Source organism: Neophocaena asiaeorientalis, unplaced genomic scaffold (genome assembly GCF_003031525.2).
Source record: "Neophocaena asiaeorientalis asiaeorientalis breed wild unplaced genomic scaffold, Neophocaena_asiaeorientalis_V1.1 scaffold48, whole genome shotgun sequence".
Classification (NCBI taxonomy): Eukaryota; Metazoa; Chordata; class Mammalia; order Artiodactyla; family Phocoenidae; genus Neophocaena; species Neophocaena asiaeorientalis.
The window spans coordinates 446249-469647 of record NW_020175526.1 but is presented as its reverse complement, the minus strand read 5'-3'; the positions used below and the strand labels follow the sequence as shown (position 1 = coordinate 469647).

General features: G+C 35.0%; 1 protein-coding gene across 4 annotated transcripts in view; it reads right to left on the bottom strand.

Annotated features, from left to right (window-relative positions):
* The window catches only part of EPHA5 (EPH receptor A5), a 314725-nt gene that overhangs the window by 159873 nt on the left and 131453 nt on the right, over positions 1–23399 (bottom strand). For all 4 annotated transcript variants that reach the window (XM_024768966.1, XM_024768968.1, XM_024768967.1 and 1 more), the window contains exons 4-5: positions 19490–19645; positions 15172–15507 (exon numbers count right to left, since the gene is read on the bottom strand). In XM_024768966.1, the coding sequence (XP_024624734.1) occupies positions 15172–15507; positions 19490–19645 (492 nt within the window). The remainder of the gene's footprint in view (positions 1–15171; positions 15508–19489; positions 19646–23399) is intronic.

Genomic DNA, 23399 nt, shown 5'->3' with positions numbered 1-23399 from the left:
TGTGTTGGGTGCATAAATATTTACAATTGTTATATCTTCTTCTTGGATCGATCCCTTGATCATTATGTAGTATCCTTCTTTGTCTCTTCTTATAGTCTTCATTTTAAAGTCTATTTTGTCTGATATGAGAATTGCTACTCCCGCTTTCATTTGGTTTCCATTTGCATGGAATATCCTTTTCCATACCCTCACTTTCAGTCTGTATGTTTCCCTAGGTTTGAAGTGCATCTCTTGTAGACAGCATATATAAGGGTCTTGTTTTTCTATCCATTCAGCCAGTCCGTGTCTTTTGGTGGTCTTTAGTTCTTCTAGGTCCTTGTTAAATGCTTCTTGCATTTTCTCTATTCTATTTCCAAGATTTTGGACATCTTTACTATCACTATTCTGAATTCTTTTTCAGGTAGACTGCCTATTTCCTCCTCATTTGTTAGGTCCGGTAGGTTTTTATCTCTCTCCTTCATCTGCTGTGTGTTTTTCTGTCTTCTCATTTTGCTTATCTTACTGTGTTTGGGGTCTCCTTTTTGCAGGCTGCAAGTTCGTAGTTCCCGTTGTTTTTGGTGTCTGTCTCCCGTGGTTAAAGTTGGTTCAGTGGGTTTTGTAGGCTTCCTGGTGGAGGGGACTAGTGCCTGTGTTCTGGTGGATGAAGCTGGATCTTGTCTTTCTGGTGGGCATGTCCACGTCTAGTGGTGTGTTTTGGTTTGTCTGTGGCTTTATTATGGTTTTAGGCAGCCTGTCTGCTAATGGGTGGGGTTGTGTTCCTGTCTTGCTAGCTGTTTGGATTAGGGTGTCCAGCACTGTAGCTTGTTGGTCATTGAGTGAAGCTGGGTGTTGCTGTTGAGATGGAGCTCTCTGGGAGATTTTTGCCATTTGATATTACATGGAGCTGGGAGGTCTCTTGTGGACCAGTGTCCTGAAGTTGGGTCTCCCTCCTCAGAGGCACAGCACTGACTCCTGGCTGCAGCACCAACAGCCTTTCATCCACATGGCTCAGACCAGGTATGTGGGGAGTTTCTTGCCTTTGGGGAGCGTTCAGTGGGTGTTCTGTAGGAGTTGTTCCACATGTAGATGTATTTCTGATGTATTTGTGGGAGGAAAGTGATCTCCATGTCTTACTCTTCTGCCATCTTTCCCCTCTCCTGAACTACTTTTAAAGGCAAATGCTCAGGGGTGTGAAGAGAGGCAACCATCAAGAAAGAAACACTTGAAGAAATGGCTTCCAACAGAAGATCCACAAGACTTAAAAGGAAATACAACTCGGTCACCTAGTGGAAAGGCTGTAATGTGTGCGAGGGCTATCCTTTGTTGTGCATGACACTCAGGTCCAGCGTGGTGATGCCTCTGCCTCAGACAAGTGCTGACAAGTGACTCGCAGTGTGTACACCATCCCCAGGGTCCCTAGGAACTTCCTCCTCCTGGCTCCACCCCCTACAGGCCTCACCCACGAGCCAAGCATAAGTTTTAAATTGCCTACTCTTCTGAGTAATGTGATAAAATCTCTCATTGACCCGCTCCATCCCACCTAGGATCCCCAACCATCAACATCCTCTGCTCCTGGCATCCAAAAATCCACTTCTTCATGGCTCAATGATCCAGGACCACCTGAGGCAGATGATCTTCCTTCTGACAAATAATCAGAATGTCAATAGCAGCCTAGCATTATGTCAAAATGCCAAGGTCATTCATTTTTATGTCGTCAGATAGGCATTGTATCAACTCACATCATCACAAGAAGAAAAAAGGTGAGTACAGTACAAAAAGATATTTTGAGAGAAAGAGACCACATTGGACCACCTGAGGCAGATGATCTTCCTTCTGACAAATAATCAGAATGTCAATAGCAGCCTAGCATTATGTCAAAATGCCAAGGTCATTCATTTTATGTCATCAGATAGGCATTGTATCAACTCACATCACAAGAAGAAAAAAGGTGAGTACAGTACAAAAAGATATTTTGAGAGAAAGAGACCACATTGACATAACTTTTATTACAGTATATTGTTACAATTGTTCTATTTTATTATTAGTTATCATTGTTAATCCCTTGCTGTGCCTAACTTATGTATATATGAATATATAGGAAAAAACATAGTATATGTGTATAGCACAGGTCACCAACCCCTGGTCCACAGACCTCTACTGGTCCGCAACCTGTTAGGAACTGAGCCACACAGCAGGAGGTGAGTAGCAGGCAAGCCAGCAAAGCTTCATCTGCCAGTCCCCATCATTCACATTACTGCCTGAACCATTGCTCACATTACTGCTCACACACCCCCTCCACTGTCCATGGAAAAACTGTCTTCCACAAAACCGGTCCCTGGAGCCAAAAAGGTAGGGACCGCTGATGTATAGGGTTCCATACTATCCAAGGTTTCAGGCATCCACTGGGGGTCTTGGAATGTATCCCCTGCAGATAAGTGATATTTTCTATTTGCATACGCAGTCTTACGATCAATTCCCAACAAACTAGGAGGAGTTTTAGCACTACTACTCTCAATCTTTGTTCTAATATTCATCCCAATACTACACACATCTAAACAACGAAGCATAATATTCCGACCCTTCAGCCAACTCTTATTCTGAGTACTAGTCACAGATCTCCTAACTCTAACATGAATTGGAGGCCAACCCATAGAACACCCATACATAATTGTAGGCCAAATAGCATCCATCTTATATTTTCTCTTAATCCTAGTGTTAATACCAGTAACTAGTCTTATCGAAAATAAACTCCTAAAGTGAAGAGTCTTTGTAGTATAACAAAATACTCTGGCCTTGTAAACCGGAAAAGGAGAAACCCACACTGCTAAACTGCTACCACCATTCCCATTACTACCAATAATAACTTAAAAACACTACTAATTTACTCTCTACAAACAAAGGTTTTTTTCTGAAATAGAACTATTTCTTTCTATATCTATAGTGTATAAAGGGTTAATTAAGTATAAGTAATAACAAATAAAGTCTTATTAATATGAGTATACTGTTGATGACAGAAATTATAACTTGAAAGGTTAGTAATTTATAGGATGATGAAAGTTTTCATCTTCAAATGTCATTTACTGTTTTATTAGGGAAAAATAAAGATTGTTTAAAAAATAGATAGACACCCTCTAAATTCATATACTTTAAATACATAGATGTAATTAAAGCAGAGAAACTGCACTGTTTGGAATAATACTGTATTTGTATGTGGTTCTCTACCACAAGCCTAAGGGAAATCATTGCTCGAATTGTAGTTTAAGCATCGGTTTGCAGTACAGGTCATATCCTCAGGCCTTTTAGGCTTGAAGATTCAATAATCTAGGCTCTCTTTTCTTACTAATGGAAGAAAATTTGTAAAAAGTGAGATCAAAAAGCCAGCACTGCAAGCATATTTTGTTTAATGGAAAACATTTCACATCTTCAAACACATTCTTCAAGCTAGATGCTTGTTTTGACAAAGAAGATATTGGTGTTTGTGTGCCAAGCTACAAATAGGTAATTTGCTCTGACTGAATTCCAATAATGTATTAAATGGACTGTCAAATATTAATAAAATTAGATATAACAGAATAAATTAAAATTATCCCAACAGTTAAATAATCTCAAGATAATTTTTGTCACTTCATTTTGTGTTAATATATCATTCAATAATAGGTCATTATCAGCAAAGATTGATCACTCTGGTATTGATGTTCACCAAACAAGGCATGACTATTGAAATAGATGTAAGGGCAGTTACAAAATGGTGTATCATCTATTTTTAATAGATGCAACTGTATATCCTAAGTGGATTTGAATAAATGCCTCTACAGACATGTATGTGTGATAAAGGAAGCAAAATACAGAGAAAAACAATGTGAAGTCAACAAGTCAATCCATATCGTCATCCAAAGATAATGAATTTGATGCTATTGCTGCTGCGCTTAATACTCAAACTGTCATTAGTTCTCTTCTGTTTTATTTTATTAGACTTTATTCTTCAATTCATTAATTCTCTAGCAAGAAAATAAAAACTTCTAAGGTTGGAGTAGGATGGAGTACTTCAACTGCTTTTGTATCTTTCAGAATGCTCAGTAGCATATGATGAATGCAGGAGGTACTGAATAAATACTTGATGTTTGAATGAATGGCAGTCAATTTCAGGAAAATCACATGAACAAATCATTTCGACATGCTGTACAAAAAACATCTCAGTATTCTAAGTAAACTTCATTTAGAACCTAATAGAGGACTCATGGATATGCTTGATTTAAACATGATTTCGCATCTGTATTATGCTACATCTAAAGAGCACACTAAGAAGCTTTACATGATGCCAGGTCACTGGGAATGCTTTCAGAACTTTGTTCTCAAGGACTAGAGAGCAACAGCACTTCAGAGTGAGGTTTTAAACAACTTGATATTCTATGCATATCAATTTACAATAGGCATCTTTACACAAATAAGTTCACAGCATACATGCCAATGAGATGAATGATTGAACAGTTCAAATGCTGAGTGAGTTGCTCTGATTCTGAACTGAACCACATGACGGTTCACACTTGAAATGGATTTTTGACCATGTTTCTGTTAAATAGGGAGTGAGTTTGCAACCAGAATTACACAGAAGAGCAGAGTTTAAAACTAGCTTCCAGGTGAGCAGTAGGCAGAATAGAGTACCCACATTAGAAAGAAAGAAAATAGTATTAACAAAATCATTGCTGGCACAAAAACAGAAATCAGCAGGTAAAGAGCTTTTGAGAAAAGCAACATCAAGCAAACCTGATTAAGCGTTGTCACCATTTCCCTAGAGAGGAGGGACAGGAAACAAATATCATAACCTCCCGCAAGTGTAATTTTTCTCAAAATGTGGGCTAAACACACCCTGCAGCAGAATCACTGACTCTGTGTGTGTGTGTGTGTGTGTGTGTGTGTGTGTGTGTGTGTTAATATTGCAGAATCACTGACTCTGTGTGTGTGTGTGTGTGTGTGTGTGTGTGTGTGTGTGTGTTAAAATATGCAGATTCTCGGGCCCTCCCTTGGATATAATGAACCATAAATGCAGACTGTGCAGTTCATGAGTAAGTAACTCATAAACACACTATAGATTGAAAACACCATGAATTGCTCTTAAATAGCACAGCAATCATTATACAAAATTCCTCTCTGGAATGAGTTCGGTCAATTGCAGTGAATCCTTTTGTCAAGATTAGAGTGTCTAAAGAAACAGATATTAAGAAAGTAGGAAGGCCAGCTAAGCAGTAGACCTTAAATAATAATGTCTTATTTCAGAGTTCCATAAAACCTAAACCTATGAATTACAATTAGGGCTCTGTGTCTGGATCCTGAATTTAAAAGAGAGGGGGTGGGGAGAGGCACTCAACAGAAATAAGAAAACAAAACCTTAGCACGTAATTATTTGAAGAATTACGAAAAATTTAGAAACACATTACACATCACACCAGTAACTGAAATTATAACATTAATTCAAATAATAGAGAAACAATTGAACTCATTATTTTAGGTAATATTTTAAGAAGCACAGGTTCCAGGCATTATTGTGATCCCCAGGGGAAGATTCCAGAAAAATAGATAAGAAAGCAAATAGTTACACTGCCTGTGCTCCAGGTTACCTTAGAGAGGCAAGCCCAAACTGGAGAGCAGAGCAAACTTTCTTATGGAAGCAGAGATTTAAGCAGATCTGAAGACTGAGCTATCTAGGACAATGATGTAAGAAATAGGCTTCAGGCAGAGGAAACAGCAATATGTACTAGTGATTCAGAGCACAGTAGCTCTAGAGTAAGAATTTCATGGTTTGGATTCCTATTCCCTCACTTACTAGATTTGTGACCTTGGGCAAATCACTTCAGATCTTTAAACTTCAGTTTCTTCATCCTAAAAATGGGAATAATAATAATATTATGTCATGAAGATATTGCTAGAGTCAAATAAGAAAATGCAAATAAAGTTCTTCGCATAGCAATGTGCACACAGTAAGTGCTGAAACATGCTAGCCATCATAGTCTCTGTTATTGGTACCACAGTAGGTAGAAAGGGAAAAAAAGAAGGAACAGAAGTCTCTGAAGTCTCTTTTAGAAACCAGAGAAGTCTCTAGAAAGATTCTTGTCAGTGAACCAGACAAGTATTTTGAGGATTTCTAAAAATATTCCACCCCATCTGCTAATCCTTATTAAATACACTAGAGATGAATTATGGAGAAATTCATCAGATTAGTGTCTCATTTTTGAACCATGTTTTCAAAACAGCAAATAGGCGTAGGAAAAGATCAGAACTTGTGCCTCACTTAAGCCAAGTTTTGATGTGGATGGGCAGCTTCAATTGGCAAAATTAAAAGATTTTTGTTGGTAGTATGAGGCCAATGTACAGATATTCATGATATGTAATTAAACAAAACATTTGTCTCTAGACATATTTCCTTAGAAACGTCAATAATTGACAAATTAATATTTGTCCACAAACAAAAATGATGTAGCTAACAAAATTTGTATTTTTCCAAATACATTTTGATGAAAATGAAAATTATGACTATTTTCTATACACAAAGTATTTTCCCCCTTTTTGCTCTTACTTTGATGCTGTTATTCTCTTGTTTCTTTATGTTATTGCTGTGGATATTTTATTGAATTGAAAAACTTCAATGCCAATATAAAACTCAGTGTTTTAAGAAATCATTGAAGATAGAGTCACCACTGGAAAATGAAATCTCAGTTTACTCCTCCAAACTTGAAGCAGTTGCTTTTGTTACCTGTAGCATCACTGATTCTATATATTATTTTTCACTTTTGAATTTTTTTCTTTTTATTTTTCTTCACCAATGAGTTTGTCTATATAATACTCATAAAGTCTAAAAGCTATTTATCTCATAGTTTCTTCTATGAACTCACACTATTTGGAATACTACTGAAAAGTTTCTTAAATACTACTATAGTAACATTTATCAATACCTTATTATGTGCTAAGCATTACTCTTTGTTATAGATATTAACTCATTTAATTCTCACAACCATCCAATGTTATGGATACTATTTTTTTTTTCCATTTTACAAGTGGATAAACTGAGATTCTGGAAGGTTTCAGTAACTTACCATGTCACATAGCTAGTAAGTGGCAGAGAGAGCATGGAAAACAGAAAGTCTGGCTTCACAGTCTAGATCTTTAACCAACACACTAATTTGCTGCTCTGTGTAACAGATTCAACGCGCACACACACACATGCACACAGTTTCTGCTCTGTGTATTTTATTTTGAAGACAATGAAATTATATTAGGTACACTGTGTAGGGAAATTGGAAAAGAACTGAAAATGTGACCTACAGTTTTATTGAGTTTTTTTCCTTTTTTATAAAATAAAATTTGGGTATACTGAATGAACATCACTATATTAGGGCTTAAAATTGAATAAAAAATGCCCACAGATTGGGTAGTCAAAGGATCTGGGTCTTTGTCCCTGGGTGAATTAGTGTGTAAAGTGCAGTGGATGTAAGACAGTTATAAGCAGCACATTAGATGGCCAAAAGCAATATAAGTGGATCTATAAAATATTTTGATTGTGGTGAAAAATTTAGTAGTCAGAATGAGATATTTAACATAACGATTACATGAAATTAAAAACACATGCATCCAATGCTAAATAAACTTTTAATAAGAATACCTATGAATAGAAATAAACAATTAATCCATGAAAAGGCTGCTGTTTAGGAAAATGGATTTGGGATAAAAGCAGTACATAAGAAAATATATAAACCAGGTGAGGACCTTGCATAGCTCAAAGATGGTAATGTGCCATGAGTTAAGGCATATTATTAACTCAACTCACATCATCTGAAATACAAAGAAAATACAGAATGAAGGAAAGAAAGAATAAAGGAAAGAAAGAAGGAAGAAAGGAAAGAAAGAAGGAAGAAAGGGGGAAGGGAGGAAGAAAAAGAGAAAGATAGGATAAACAAACCTTAATTACTTGAAAAAACAGATTTTTTCAAAATAATGGAGATAACTTGCTTAACAATTTTATGTAGAAATTTTCATTCAAATTCGAACAAATTCATTGGATATCATAGTTTGAATATGGTGGCAAATCTGAAGATTTTTCAGTAGCTTCAATTTGAGAGTCCAAAATAGCAATGCTACTAATGGCAGCAGCAACTGAAATAAAGTAAAGTGCCTGCCATTTATTGCTTGACAGCTGCAGTGGCAATGTTTCGCTTCATCAGGCCAGATCTCTGGTAGAGTACTGGGCATTTCTCCTGAAACTTGCCTCTAATATTTGAATCTATTTTTCTCAATGATTGTATAAGCCACTTAATACCTTTTATTAAAGGGCTTTTCTGTTTAAACCAGAGGAAATTTTGTTTGCAACTAAGAAAATAGACATTAAAACCAAAAAATGTTCCCCAAAGAGAAGTGTCACAGGCAACAGTCTTTTAAAGGAATGGGGATTTGGACCAGTGGTTTGACTGGTTGAATTTCATTGTAGCAAGAACCTATGTAGTTTTAAAGGATGGTAATCTAACAACACGGGGCATATGTCTTATCACCTCTGGTCACCTCAAATAAAGTGATTCTTGAGGATAATATTTTTGGTGACCAAATTCCATCTGTTTTAGTACCATAAAAGCATGAGAAATATAAGCAATATCGGAAGGATAGCCTGTGTCTAACTGCACTGCAGAATTTAAAGAAACAAAATTAGCTTCTCAAAGTTTAAATTATCTGCTCAAGTCATATTTAGATGATCAGAGAGTCTCCATTGCCGTGTCTCACGTCCTCTTAATGGTGAAAAGGATGACAGAACTGCACATCAAAAACAAGTATTATCCCACAGAATTCCTGAACTGCTAAAATGATTGACTTTATTGCCTTGTCTTATGAGAAAATGAGGCCACTGACCGGAAAAAAAGAGTGAAACCCTGAGCATTGGAATGTGGATATGTAGGAGAATACAGATGATTCAAAATATTCTCAACTTCTAAATCTTATTGAGTTTCTCCTGCTACCATTAAGCTGTCCCACACTTCACTGAAGAAGTTGTTCCTTCATGTCTTCAATACCTTATCTAAGATCATTAACTGATAGAAGGAAGTACTTGTCTTCCTGCTCAAACTTATTACTCCATCTGAACTCAAGATCTCAACATCCTCTTGGCAGCCAACTACCTGGTCAATACTGGAGACAAGAAGCTCCTTGAATATGAGTCTCACAAGATTCTGTAACTTAAATCTTCAAAAGCATAGGAAATATGTGTGAAAATGGATTCTATGTGTTCCTTACAGAGAAGCGAGAAACAATTTCATTCAAGCTGGTATAAATGCATGATTAGAGATTCTGGATCCAATGTCATTCTCCAGGTAGCTATCACAAGTGCTAAATGCTTCTTCAATTAGTTGACCAAAATCTGGACTGAAAGGTGGGCTAAGTTTTTAAATAAAGTTCAGATACTGGGAATTCCTTGTTTTAATGTAGAAGAAGGGATTAAATGACCTACTGAAATAGGAATGTTAAAGTGGATTTATTTTCCAAGACCTATGAAACTATCCACTAATTACATCTTTAGAAAGGACCCAGAAGACAATTTCATTACCATAATGATGAGAAATAAATTAATGAGGACAGTGCCACTTTTATAAATAAAATCTCTAAAATTGCTGTTCTCTATACTTGAGAACACAGAGGTTGAAGATGCAGTGAAATGATTTCTTGATTTCTTTAGGGTTCAAGTATGGCAGAGGCCAAGTAGTAGCACTTTACCACTAGAAGGAAAGTGGGAACAGATTTCATAATAGGCAGCAGATGTGAATGGAAAAAGTCTAGTACGATGGCATTTAGCGACTGAAATAATGGGCCATTTGATCTGTACCACTAATGATATGAAGGTCTGAGAAATACACATCAAAATTTAGTGACCTAGTTAGTCATGGTCTCTCACGAATTCCTAGACCTGATTTAGTCTACTTACCCTATAACCCCTAAATAAGAAGAGAAAGTTGACTGTCCTTAAGAAGGACTGTGCAATAGTAACATATGTTAACATTATACATTTTCCTTCTTAGTTTATCTGAGACGAATCTCTGGCCATTTCTAGATAAGTGGGAGGGGGAGTGTTACCGCCCAGATTATAAAATGTAGATTTCTGGATCTAAATTTAGATTTACAAACTAGGGTATAGAATATAGATTCCACAAATTATAGAAAACTGCCTCTGAGCTAACACTAATCCAAGTGAATCCGGAATACCAAGAAACCCTGATCTGAATGGAGGCTATGATGGTAATGTGATGAATGAGATTTTGTCCTGAGCCCATATTACAACTGGCACATTCAATTCTTTGATTATTTCACCAGGTTACTGGTGTATATTTGGAAGACTTTCTCTTCAACTGGAAGAAATGTCCCTTTGTCTCTGAGGCTCATGCAGTAAAAGCTGTAAAACTGTAGTAATGACCAAACTAAAGCATCACCCTCCTGCCAAAAGAGTAAACACACACCTTTAGTGGATCCATGGGGGGAATGCAGCAATTAGTGTCACCATAAAAAGTAAAGGAATAAAGAGTGGGGATTACCAACATGCCGATTTAAATTACCTGTTTAATCTGTATAGAAGACAAACTAATCCTGGCAAACAATACATTTAATCAAGTGGTGATTACAAATACAGCCAATAAGTTCTCTCCACTGAAGAAAATCAGCAAAGACTCTCAGAATGATCATAGTAATAATCTAGCAAGTGACAATGAACATTTTTTTTAACATCTCAATCAATAGAGACCAACAGAAAACATTTGTTGCCCTCTTCTCAGGAACAACTATGTACTTTTACCATCTCAATTCAGCATTCTCTTAAATTTCCAACTCTACAGCATAATTTAGTCTCAGGAACCCTGATCATCTCCACATCCTGTGAGACATCATGCTGGACAATTACATGAATGGCATCAAATTGAAAGTACTTGATGAAATGGGATTATCATGTCCCCCAGACACCTTTGGAAGAACCAAGAAATAAAACCCTTCGAAATACAGTAATCACATTTCTTAGTGATATTTCTGATAGTCTGGGACAGGTTGGGACATTCCCTCCAAAGTGTTTGTTGCACTTTGCAACTCATATCATGTTAATCAAGTGCTGTGAGGAAAAAGTCCAAGAGTCTAAGACTATTTCAAAACAATTAAAATTTGGTCTATTTCAGCTCAGAATTAAGATTCTGTATCTTTGCAAATTAAAGTGTTAATACTTTTGGTTTTTCAGTTAGAATGAGCTTATTCTTTCTAGGGATAAAATATACATTTGCATATATTAAAAGAGCTTTATGATTTAATTCTTGATAAAGTATGCCTAGTGCAAAATTATTTTAAAGTAAAAATTTTTTAAATATGTTTATAGAAGAGCATTATAAATGCACACTCTTTTGTAAGCAGTTAATGAAACATTTAAAGTAATTGCTTCAATGGGATTTTTAATTTTCATCCTATGTTGATATATCACCCTCCATCTATCCATCTATCTAACAGATATATACTTTTAGATGCCCTAAAATAATAAAACAGAAGAACAACAGGTGAGAACAACAGAAGCATTGTCATGTTAATAATCTAAATGCTTTTTTCTATAAAGAAAAATTACTAAATGTACATCAATTTTTTAAAACAAGGCACTGCATAGAAAGACAAAATCACTAGAAAACTGGAGGAGCTCAATGAATTTTATTCCTTTTCTAAGTTTGAGTTTAATAAAGCATGGCTTGTATATCCATTATTTTATCCACTTTGCAATTTGACTATTAGAGTTCTTTATGTGATTAAAGTATTCACATTTCCGTGAGATGTTACGGAAAAACCCGAATGAATCTTTTGGCCAACGCAGTATTTTCCTATCACTTTCCCCTTCTCACACTGTTCTTTTACCTTTTTGTCTTTTTTAATACATCTTTATTGCAGTATAATTGCTTCACAATACTGTGTTAGTTTCTCTTGTACAACAAAGTGAATCAGCCATATGCATACATATCCCCTCCCTCTTAAGCCTCCCTCCCACCATCCCTAATCTACCCCTCTAAGTTGTCGCAAAGCATCAAGCTGATCTCCCTGTGCTATATTGCTGTTTCCCACTAGCTATCTATTTTACATTTGGTAGTGTTTATATATTTCGATGCTACTCTCACTTTGCCCCAGCTTCCCCCTTCCCCCACCCTGTGTCCTCAAGTCCATTTGTAAATTACTTTTTTTTCCTCAGTTTCCCCCTTCATATGTGTTTATATTTCTTGACCATGATAATCCCCGCAATAACTCTGTAATTCTTTCCTTGTCAACCTAAGTACTTATGCTGCATTTTACAAGGCCCATAAATTCCAACTAATTATAGTATTTAGCTTTTCTTAAAACTTCATCTTTTGACTTGACTATTAAATTACATGCAAAAATAGTATCATTTGAATTCAGGCAACACGCAAAAGCAAGATGCTAGACTCCATAATGATTTAATAGCTGGAAAAATGTCTTAAATGCTGTATAAACATCCATAAATTAATCATTTAATCACTATCCTCGGCACGAAATCATTATTTCCTTTTATAGACTGAGCCAGGGTTATCTAATCAGTTTCAGTTTCTAGCTTAATGCACAATTCTCATCTTGAAAAAATTACTATTTTTTTCTTCTTGTACTTGTTGAATATAATTTTGAATCTGGACAGTTCATATATCACATTCTTGTCACAAATATAAATCAATCAGAAAATGACAAAAAATTATAAAGTTGAGATAAATCAATTAAGAAACAAATGCATTTCTCAAAAAACACTCCTTAGAGGAGAATAAAACTAATGTTGGAATCTGCTGAAAGAAGTTTTATATAAAAACCGCATATGGTACAGATAACTTTCTTCAATTTAATGCTGAAGAAAAATTCAGACATTAAAACCAACTACTACAGCCCACTTTCTATAATGATGGTACTTGATAAATGTCCAGCATAGTGGCATTGAATCTAAGAGCTTTTAGGAGCTACTTGAAGTTAATAATTTTTGTGGAAATTGAGACTTAGTTGGTCTGAAATGTCAGATACTACGAAAATCTCCCTTCTTATTTTGGTTTTTTTTGGGGTAGTTTTGTGGTGATTTTACACTATGTGTACTCTGAGAACTTGGGGAAAAGAAGCAGCAACCAAAAGTTTCTGCTCTGAATACAAATGTTTGTTTTACATGATAGCCATGCCTTGAACAGCTGGATAAAAATTATTCTTTCTTGATATTTAAGGTATTTATAGTTGAAAAAATAAAAAACACACTTTGCAGTCCTAATAGGCCAGCAAGTCAAAGACAACTAGACCAAACATTTATTAATAACATCATTTAAAAAATAAATGGTCATTTCTTACATCTAGTTCATCAGAGAAATATCTTTCAAAGAAAGTTATGCAAGCTTAGAAAATGTCCTCCCAAAGGGATACAACTCTTAATGATTGTTCAATATGCTTTCAATATGTTAATGAAAGATTCACAGGTAGAACCAAGTAAGCTTGAAAGACGTTGCATATGAAGCCTGAAATCAAATGTTTAATGCCAGTATTTTTCTGATGTGGGAAGGCAGTTCACATTCACAGAGCACTTGTGGCATCTAGACACTGCGATGGAAAATCAACATACACTAGTATTGCCAGAAGCTGAGTCTATACTGAAGGAAAACCTAATTTTCACTATTTTTGTCTAGCTCTTTTTAGCACTTTTATTAGTTCAACCTTAGGTTAGGGAGTAAATGGAGAAAATATAAAGGATTCACTGAGTACAGTGGTGTATACATGTACCGTGTTTTTTCTCATGGAATAAAAAAATGCTATTGGCATGTATTCAACATGGATGAGAACATCTAGAGTGCTTAGAATGATTCTTAGTGAATTACGCACATACCTGTATATTATCTGGGCCACTTTTGAATGTTTTCTTCAGTTTTATCACTCAAACATAACTATGAACTCAATAGCATGTGTTTTCTTTTTTTTATTCTCAAGAGATAACCACGTCATTTACCTGACACATCCAATAATTCAAATTATTTCGGCCAAAACTTGATTACCAACAGCATTCTCTTGTCAACCAGATCATTCCACCACCTACAAACTTATACTAACATTATACGAATTAAGTCTGATTCGATTCAGTCAAACACATCCTATTGCATTGTGAGCTCTACCGGCAAAGATGTCCTCACCCACAAAAGCCCACCTGAGGTAATTATGAGGTAACAAGCTTATGCGCTTGGACTGAGAGTTTTGGCCAAAAAATAGAAGGAAAGTTACATTTAATGCCTCTTTCCGCCCATGTACTTGCTGTTGACAAAAACAAGTTATAAGTTACCCATAGGCTTTGAATGACTCTTGCCACATAATGAGTTATTAATTCAGCCATAGTTTATCTTTGGTTTTTATTTTAACAGAAAATAATTCTTCTATATTGTTTACTTAAAATTAAATATTTGGGCTTCCCTGGTTGAAAAAAAAAAAAAAAAAAAATTAAATATTTGAGGGGAAAATTTAGGGGAATTAGTAGTTCAAGCAGAACTATTTTCCCTACTCCTTAATAACTACTCCCTAATATTTCCAAGATCTTCATATGGCATATAGATGTATCTTCACATGTATGGTGGTTGTACAATGGTTCATAGTTATTTTAATTTTGATAAGTGGATTTACCAAAAAATTATCTCATGCATTTTTATTATAATAATAATAGAAATAGTAAGAAAACCCTATTTCAATCTGCAAAGAAAATTCAGATGTGGTGCCAAACAAACAAACCAACCTGCCAGCTTACCTGCTAAATTAATGAACTAAACAAAAACACCTGAAGTAAAACAACAAAAATGTAGATCTGAGCTGTAATTATTGCACTGTGTGAAGTTATGGGATAAAAAATTTTGCCACAAATGGATTTGAGCCAGAAATGTATTTTTTAATGAAAACATTCAATTAAAGCCTATCTTTTTTTTTTTTTCTGTCCATGGATGTGTCTGCTAAGAAAGCCTTAGCTTTTATTTGCTTAGAGCTAAGATAAAGCATTTCAAGATGTATTTTACTTTAAGTCCTAACCCTCTGGATAATGAGAAGTCATCTCTCATGTCTCAGGCAACTTTGCCCTGAGCTGTGGAGATGACTGACAGTGCTCGACCTAAGGTACATGATTTAGTTAGACATCACACTTACCTGCTTGATTTGTGGTTACATTTACAGACACATACTGCCGGGCTCCTGGGCTCAAGTCGGACACTCCATTCACTGCCTCAATCTCAAAGGTATAGTTTGTGTGAGCAAGCAGATCCACCATCATGACAGAGGTGTTTTTCAGGCCGATTTGCTGGGGGAGGTACCTGACATGACCGCCACACTCGTCACACACACCTGCATGTGAGTTGCACTTCTTGCATGCAATATAATATGACACATCTTTCCTTCCACCAGTGTCAGCAGGAGGAATCCATTCCAGAAAGACACTAGTTTCATTAACATTTGAGATGGCATTCCGAGGAGCTGAGGGGGGTCCTGGTTTGCAAAGTAAAGTGAAAAAAACAAATTTTGAGATGATAAAATTAAGCATTGTTTACTACACAAATCTCTGGTCTGAAGGAAAAAAAATGGATTTGCAATCAATCTGTTAAGCAGGGAGAATGCAAGAGTCATCAATTTGTAGTAATCTTTGAAAAATCTTGTTATACCTTTGTAGAAACAATAGTGGGGTTGGTATACTATAGAAATGACTTATCTTGGCAAAGTTGCAAATTCAAATAAAGATGTTTTGCTTAGTGTATATGTAAAGAATTATGGAGTAAAAATATTTATGCAAAAAATGTTAAATAAAATTATGTATTCAAATAGTGGCAAGTTCTTTGGCAAGTCCAAGGACAAATTCTCCTTGGGGATTTAACAGATTACTTCCTCAGTGATACTCATCTCTGAAACCTAGGAAGTAAACATGAAGGATTTACTAAGCAATGAGCACAGGTAGAAATAGGATTTATTAGTGTGGCTCTTGACTACAAATTCCACAAAAAGTAGAAAAGTAGCCTTAGTTTATCTCAAAATAAATTGCATAGCTACCGATAAACCACCAACAGAATTTGGAACCTCCCTCATATGTCAAGAAAGAACTAGGATTTAAGTAGTTGATCAACATTGCAATCTGTAATAAGAGTTTGCTTACTTTGATATTGCTTTAATATTGTGTTTCTGCAAAATTGTGAATTTTACTTAATTGGAAACCTAAAATTTATTTTAAAAATAATTCTCAAAAACACAATAAGAGGAAAAATGAACATGTTCTGACCTTGAAAGATCAGCAGAATAAATTTATATATAAATAAAAAATAATATTCATGTGTATATTACTTTATTTCTGAAATAATAGTTAGCAGACTAAAGAGAATTAACCTTGTTTACATATCAATTGTAACAAATGTATTACTCTGGTGGGGGACGTTGATAACGAGGACAAGCTATGAATGTGTGCGGACAGGGGATACATGAGAAATCTCTACACCTTCCTCTCAATTTTGTTGTGAACCTAAAACTGCTCTAAAAAATAGAGTCTTTAAAAGAATTCATTGCATCATGTCTGACTCTATAGTAGATTTTTAGATACTCAGTTACAACTTCAGTCAGCTGTTAATATTATATGATCAGATGTTCTCAAAGAGAAAATACATTTATATTTGTTTCAGACGTAGTAAAGATTTCCCAACAGAGAATAAAATGGACTGTGATGGTAGTTGAATGGTTCATAAGCATAAATTAAGCTACTTAGGATGACATAGCTTAGTTATCTTAATATGTGCTGTCTGTTCTAAATATAGAAATTAATGTTAATTTCTACTTAACATTTATTAAGCCATGACTACTGAGGACTAAATTTAAAAGTAATAAGAAAGCTACGTACCATTTATAAAATGTCACTTAAAATTAAAGAACCCCATAACGTAAAAGCTGCCAGTTTTGACAAAACAATCTCCACTTTAGTTATATTTGTGGTTGAACCCTGTGAATTTTTCCATACAACCTCACACACTTCGATATAAAACAGTCACTTTTAAGTTGAAACAAATACTTAAGATGGAAATACAAGTGGTTTTTTTTTTTCTATTCCCTCTACCTTATTTATTTAATAGTGGAAGGTTATGGAGAAAATGTAATTTGAGATCAAAATGTTACAGGTCTACTTGTGAGAAAAAGGTAAAATATAATTGAAATTTGTCTACTTCAAAAAGATATCAAACTTCTGAGGGTTTTTTTCTACCAACTGAAATACACCCCTCAGTTACCACCTTTCCTCTAAATCTGTAAAAACTGCATCAGAGTCTGACTCTTTTTCTTGACTCTGCTACTAACAGCCCCTCAGCATGTGGGTGGGGGCACATATGCCTCTCAAATTCAAAATAAAACTCATATTCAAGGGAATCCCTAAAGTAGAGGTAACCAGTGGAGATTGAGACTGACATGCACCTAAAAATAATGTAATGAAATTTCACTGTCCTGCTAATAGATGTGATGCATGAACGAAAGTAGAGCTGTGAGAAGTACCCTCAATTTGAACAGATTCATTAGAAACTGAATTTTGTTTGATTTTCTTTTCCTACAGGTTTATAACATTTTGTCCAGAGTACCAGAAAAAAACATTAAAAGTAGTTGAAACCATAAATTTAATAGCAAAGAGCCAAAGAGACATCAATCAAGCCATCTCATCTGTTCAAGGGTATCATCATATGAAGAATTTGTGTTATTATGAATGCAACTAAGAACAGAACACACACACTCACAGATTATATATTAGAAAGATCTTCTACAGGACTCCCAATAGTCTTTTTTGAGAAATGCATACAAATTAGTGTTCTTTTGAGACACAGTATTAGAAACTCACACACCTGGAGACAGAGAAAATATAAAGCCTCAGGTCCTAAAAGAAAGCTAAGCAGTCCTTGCCACCAGAGCAGGGTTCTCCACCATTCCCAAACCTAGTAAATTTACAGAAAGGGGGGCTCACATTTGTGCTGAGAAAGATAAAGGTCATGCATGGACTACTTAAAGAAAGAATACTTACAAAATTAATAAAATTTAAATAGGTCAAGATATGGTTTTCTCTCCCTAATTTACCAAACTACAGTCTAGCCAACACTCCCCCCCGCCCCCCGCCACTATTTGGGCTTTCTTTTGTTCTGAATAATTGAAGCAATTTCCACTGAAACCAATATGCATCACATGCAATCATTGTTTATATCTCCTCAATTCAAATGTATCCTCTCAAAAAATGTATATAATAATGTCATTTACTTATTTGAAGAGGGTTGTTTATAATTAGTAATCATCTAACCCATAAAATTATCAGAATGTGATAAAGAATGATCTTTAGCAATATAGAGTTAATTAACATCAATGATTTGAGAAATTATGAAAATATGTTTCGCTGACACGATGAAACTGACACTGAAATTCAGATAAAATTTCAGTTTGTGATTATTTAAGTAAAGAAATTGTATGTCTTTATGTATGATACCCGTGAATACTAAATTTCAAAAAAATGTGTCTTCATCTTTGAAAGCACCTACAACTTACTGGGATCTAAAATAGTAAAACATAGGACGTCATGGAAACTGAATGTTATGGGGAGATGGGATTCACTGTTCTTCCCTTCAATTTTCTGTTTTTGTTTGATCTGCTATAGAAACTATGGTAGAAAAACTAAAGAAGTATTGCCATGAAGCAAACTAACACATAAATTTGTTTCCTTCCCAGAAACATGTGGAACACTAGAAAAACAAAAACACCAAAACATTGATAGATGTGGATGTACCCACTGCAACTGTTGGAATTAAATGTTTAATATTCATCTACTCATTATAAGATTACCTGATCATATAATTAATAACAGTTAAGGACACTCACTGTTAATAAACACAACAGCTACCTGAAAATCCTAGTTGACAACTGATTTTATATTTGACTCTTAAATATGATTTGCCAACCCCCAGTTCTCCATGTTTGTGTAGAGTTTCCTGTCTTCTTTTATAAATGACCTTCTCATTGGTCTTTGCAGCTTAGTGGGCCAGGTTAGAACAAGAAGGTAGAAGTGCCATGTACTGCATGTTTTTGTGATCAGAAAGCTGCCTTGGAAGACGAAGAGAAAGAAAAATTAAAAAGGTTTACCGGAAACGGGGAAATGGATTTGTCAAAGTCATGTTTGTCTATCGTGAACACTAAAATAAATCATAAAATAAAAGGAAAAATTCCATATTTGTGGCTCAGATGTTGAATTTGAAATGAGGGAAAATGGATGCTTCTCACAGTAAGTGATAAAAAAGACTCAAATTTCTCAGTGCTTACTCAAGAAGGTTGAAATCTGGTGAAATACTATATTGGAAGATTAAACATTATGCCTGTTTTAGGGGAAATGGTAATAGAATGTAACAGGCTCCATCATGCTCTTTCTTCAAACTGGTGAAAGTTAGCATCACCAAATGTCCATGGGTTTCCTTACTTGTGCATGCCATTGTGGGTGGATCAGACTCCCTCCTGAAATAATCCTTTTCACAGACACAAGAGGTTGAAGCTTCCTCATGGGTATAACTGTGAGGTGGACATTTGCTGCAGCTCTGGCTGTGAGGTGAAGCTTTGAAGAACCCAGGTCTGCACACTGTCAAAAGAAATAAGAGACTAAGCTTTTCCCTGGAACAGATGCAGTGTTTGTTTTGTGAATAATGTCATTATTTTGACTAGTATACACAGATTACATATAACACCATCTTTTCATTAATTTCAAAAATTTTTCATCAGTTTCTGAATCATAAATAACAGGCTATTCATTCAGATAATTAAATATGTATTTTAAGTATTTAAATTACACATGTTGGAATAGATATATTTTTAGTGATTTTTATGCTACAGGAGCTTATAAGAAATTATATTATAAAAGGTAAATACTCATGTATTTAAAACTGAAGAAGTGCTTTGAGTATAATTTTCATTTATGCTATTATTAATACAACTTATGTTGAAGAAACACAAAATTTCCACTATGCTCAGAGAATGGCATGGTACACAGTAGTTACTCAAAATTTTGTTGTTGAATTAATAAATAAACCAATTAGTAGGTGCTAAAAGCTTCACAAAATTCTGTTAGAATGGAGAGAATGCATAATTGAGCTGGTATATCATTCACATTATTATTAATTCACATTATTATTATTATTATATTGATTCCAGGAGGAGTCAGATTTTAGGCATTTGTTTTACATTTTACTCCATTTTAGAACTTTTCATTGAGATTCTTACTGATTCAACATGCATCTATTCTAATATCAGTCATGTTTATACTATAAAAATTATAATGCTCTACAAAGGGGAAAAATTGTGCCTTATTCAATTTTCCATTCACAGTACTCATCACAGTGTTTGACCACAGAAGGTGTTCATGTATTGTTATGTAATGCACACATGAGTAAATGGCATGGCACGAAAAATGTCACTGAACTACTTAGAATCACATGAAGAAAATGTTCTCCGACATTTTTCTTAAGTTGGTGGTCAGGTAAGTAAATGCTAACAAAGTAAGTCTCTTTATTCTGTAGATTCCCTAGACTTTTGTATCTTTCTTTCTTCTCAATGGGTAATAAAGCCAAACTTCAATATTCCAATTGCCCATTATGGACAAAGTAAAGACCATCAACCTGATGGTTTGATTACTTTTTAGAGCTTAGTTAACATAAAGCTAATCAACCATCTACGTTTTTTCATATTTTGAAAACTCACTATATATACTTAAGAGCATTTATTCAAGTATCAATGAACATTTGCTAAGCTTAAAGATAAACTTGTATTTCAAAGGAATTTTTTGATAGACATAATGAATTGGGGCCAATTTTCATGTGCTATAAATGATCTGGGGTTTTAGTAATCCATGTTAAGGTTTTCTGCCATCCCCATGAATAATCAGGAATTGAAAAAAATGAGAAGGTACTTTTTCAGTAGATCTAATTATAGCTATAGTAAAGCCTTAATGCTCTCATAAATTCAGAGCAAATGTGAAGGTATTTGAAAGATAAGAAGAGCTTTTTGATAATATTAGGGACATTCTTGTAGTTAAATGATTAGGAGAAGATTTAAAATATTATTTTTCTTATAATAGGATTGCTGTAGCAACCAGTACCATTCTTAGCTAAGTTACCCAATTTTTCTTCTTTCATCCTTTTTAGTAAAACTATTCTCACTTCAAACATGATTTGCTCTCAGACATGAACTGTCGATCTACATATTCTGCATATTTGGAACTCATTTATCACTCATGAAACAAAAGTCATTTCTTTTTAATGAGTGCCTTTTAATTTAAAAACTTTATATGATATCACATATTACACTATTTTTCAACCCTCCATGGGAACTTTGGAAATAGGAAACAATATAAATGTAAGTAAAAAGTAGATAAATGTATCTTTCTGTTCAGTAGTTGAACAAAATGCTTTCAGCAGGTGTGGGCCAGAAAGTTTCCTTGCTACTGGGTTATGAAGGTAAAAAAGATAGACATGGCCCTGCCTTTATGAGTCTTAAAGGTACTGTAGGAATAATTATAAATATGATTATTCTAGGAAAGAGAAAGAGCTTGGGAGTGAATATGGACACTTAATTTAGACTGGGATGTCAAAGAAGACTTCCCTTAGGAAGCAGAGTCTCTGCTGAGATGTAAAAGATTAGGAAAATTATCCAATTTGAGGAGTACTGCAGTGACTTCAAAGGACCAAAAGAAGAGGAGGACCAATAGGGATATGAAAAACACTAAAATATTGATCAGGGAGATAGTAGGAATAAAGAAGCAGAGATGAAGTTAGGGAAGAGGATACCAGGTCAGAAACACCTTATGGCTTTTATTATTTGGGACTTTTATTTAATGGGTAAAAACAGGTCATTACAATGTCTTAAGCATGGAAATAATAAGATCAAAGTAGTGTTTAAGAGATCATTTCACTGTAGCACATGCAATGGATTGGAAAGGAACATGGTTGGAGGCATTTGGCCTTTTTGTTTCGTTGCATTGGTCCGAAAGTGGACAAGAGTGGATCCAATGGTGATAGATAAGAGTAAGTAAATTCAGGAGATGAATATGAGGTAAAATCAGCAAGATTTCATGATACATTTAATTGATCAGATTCATGAGTGATAAATCTTAAGAATGACTCTAAGGTGCTTGGCTTAAACTGCACTGGCAATACTGGTACAATTTTCTCAGAGCACACTAGATCTGAAATGTATTGGGGGAAGATAATAATTATGTCTAAAGCATTATTTAATTTGAGGTGGCTAAAGAAATCCAAATAGAGGTATAGAGAGGAAAACTGTAGGGTTTAATGTTGTCCAAGAAAAATATCACAAAACCATAATTATCCATTGTCTTCAAATCATGCCCCTAAATCCAAGTGAGACATGCAATGCTGCTACACAATCTTAGTATTATTTTCTTAGTTAACTTCAGTTCCCACTATTGAAAGGATTATTTTGTAGCTTTTCCTCTTTCTTCTAAGTCCTTACAAGCTCTGTTCCTTTGTGACTCTCATGGTATATTTGTGTGTGCACGCTGAGAAAATAGAAGTCATCAGAGAGGAACTTTCTTATTTTCCTACCACCAAATCTCCAAACCTATATGCACCTTTCTTCCTGTTAAAATGGAAATGTCTTTGCTCTTATCAAAAAAAAAAAAAAAAATCTTTATTTGAATTAGGAACTGTAACTCTTTGAGAGTAATCTTCCAAGTGTCTACTATCCCTTTTACATGCTCAGGGGCACTCTCAATCAATCTCTCTCTCTCCCGCTCGCTCACTCTCTCTCTCTCCCTTTCCCTCCCTCCTGTAGTCATTAACAGGAGCCTAATACAATTTCCAGAACTCATCAATGGAAACAAGTGAAGCAAAACAAAATACATAACAACAACAAAACTATCAATCTCGCATGACCCCATTTCTCCCCATGGTAAAAGTTACCAAACAGTTTGGTTTCCATGCAGAACACAATTCCTTAAATTATTTTTCCATACATGCATATCCACCTCCTCATTTTAAGTCACATGTTGACACACTCCACTCCACTGCCACTGCTTTTATTAAGAATGTAGCCTACTTGTTGCCATACTTCTCCACAGCATTTGATCATGTCCTCTTTTGGGAAACTCCAGTTAATTTTCCTACAAAATGCTAGCATAGCCTACAAGTTTCCACACAATATTTAAGAAACCCTTTAAATGTGACCTCCTTCCGCACTCACTATCTCCATTCATACTAACCTACTTGCAATTTCCAGCACTTGAGAAACTCCTTTATCTGCCTCTGAATATTGCAGGAAAAGCATTCCAGGCCAAAAGACAAGAAATGTAAATTGGGGGGGGGGGGGGGGGAAAAAAAGTT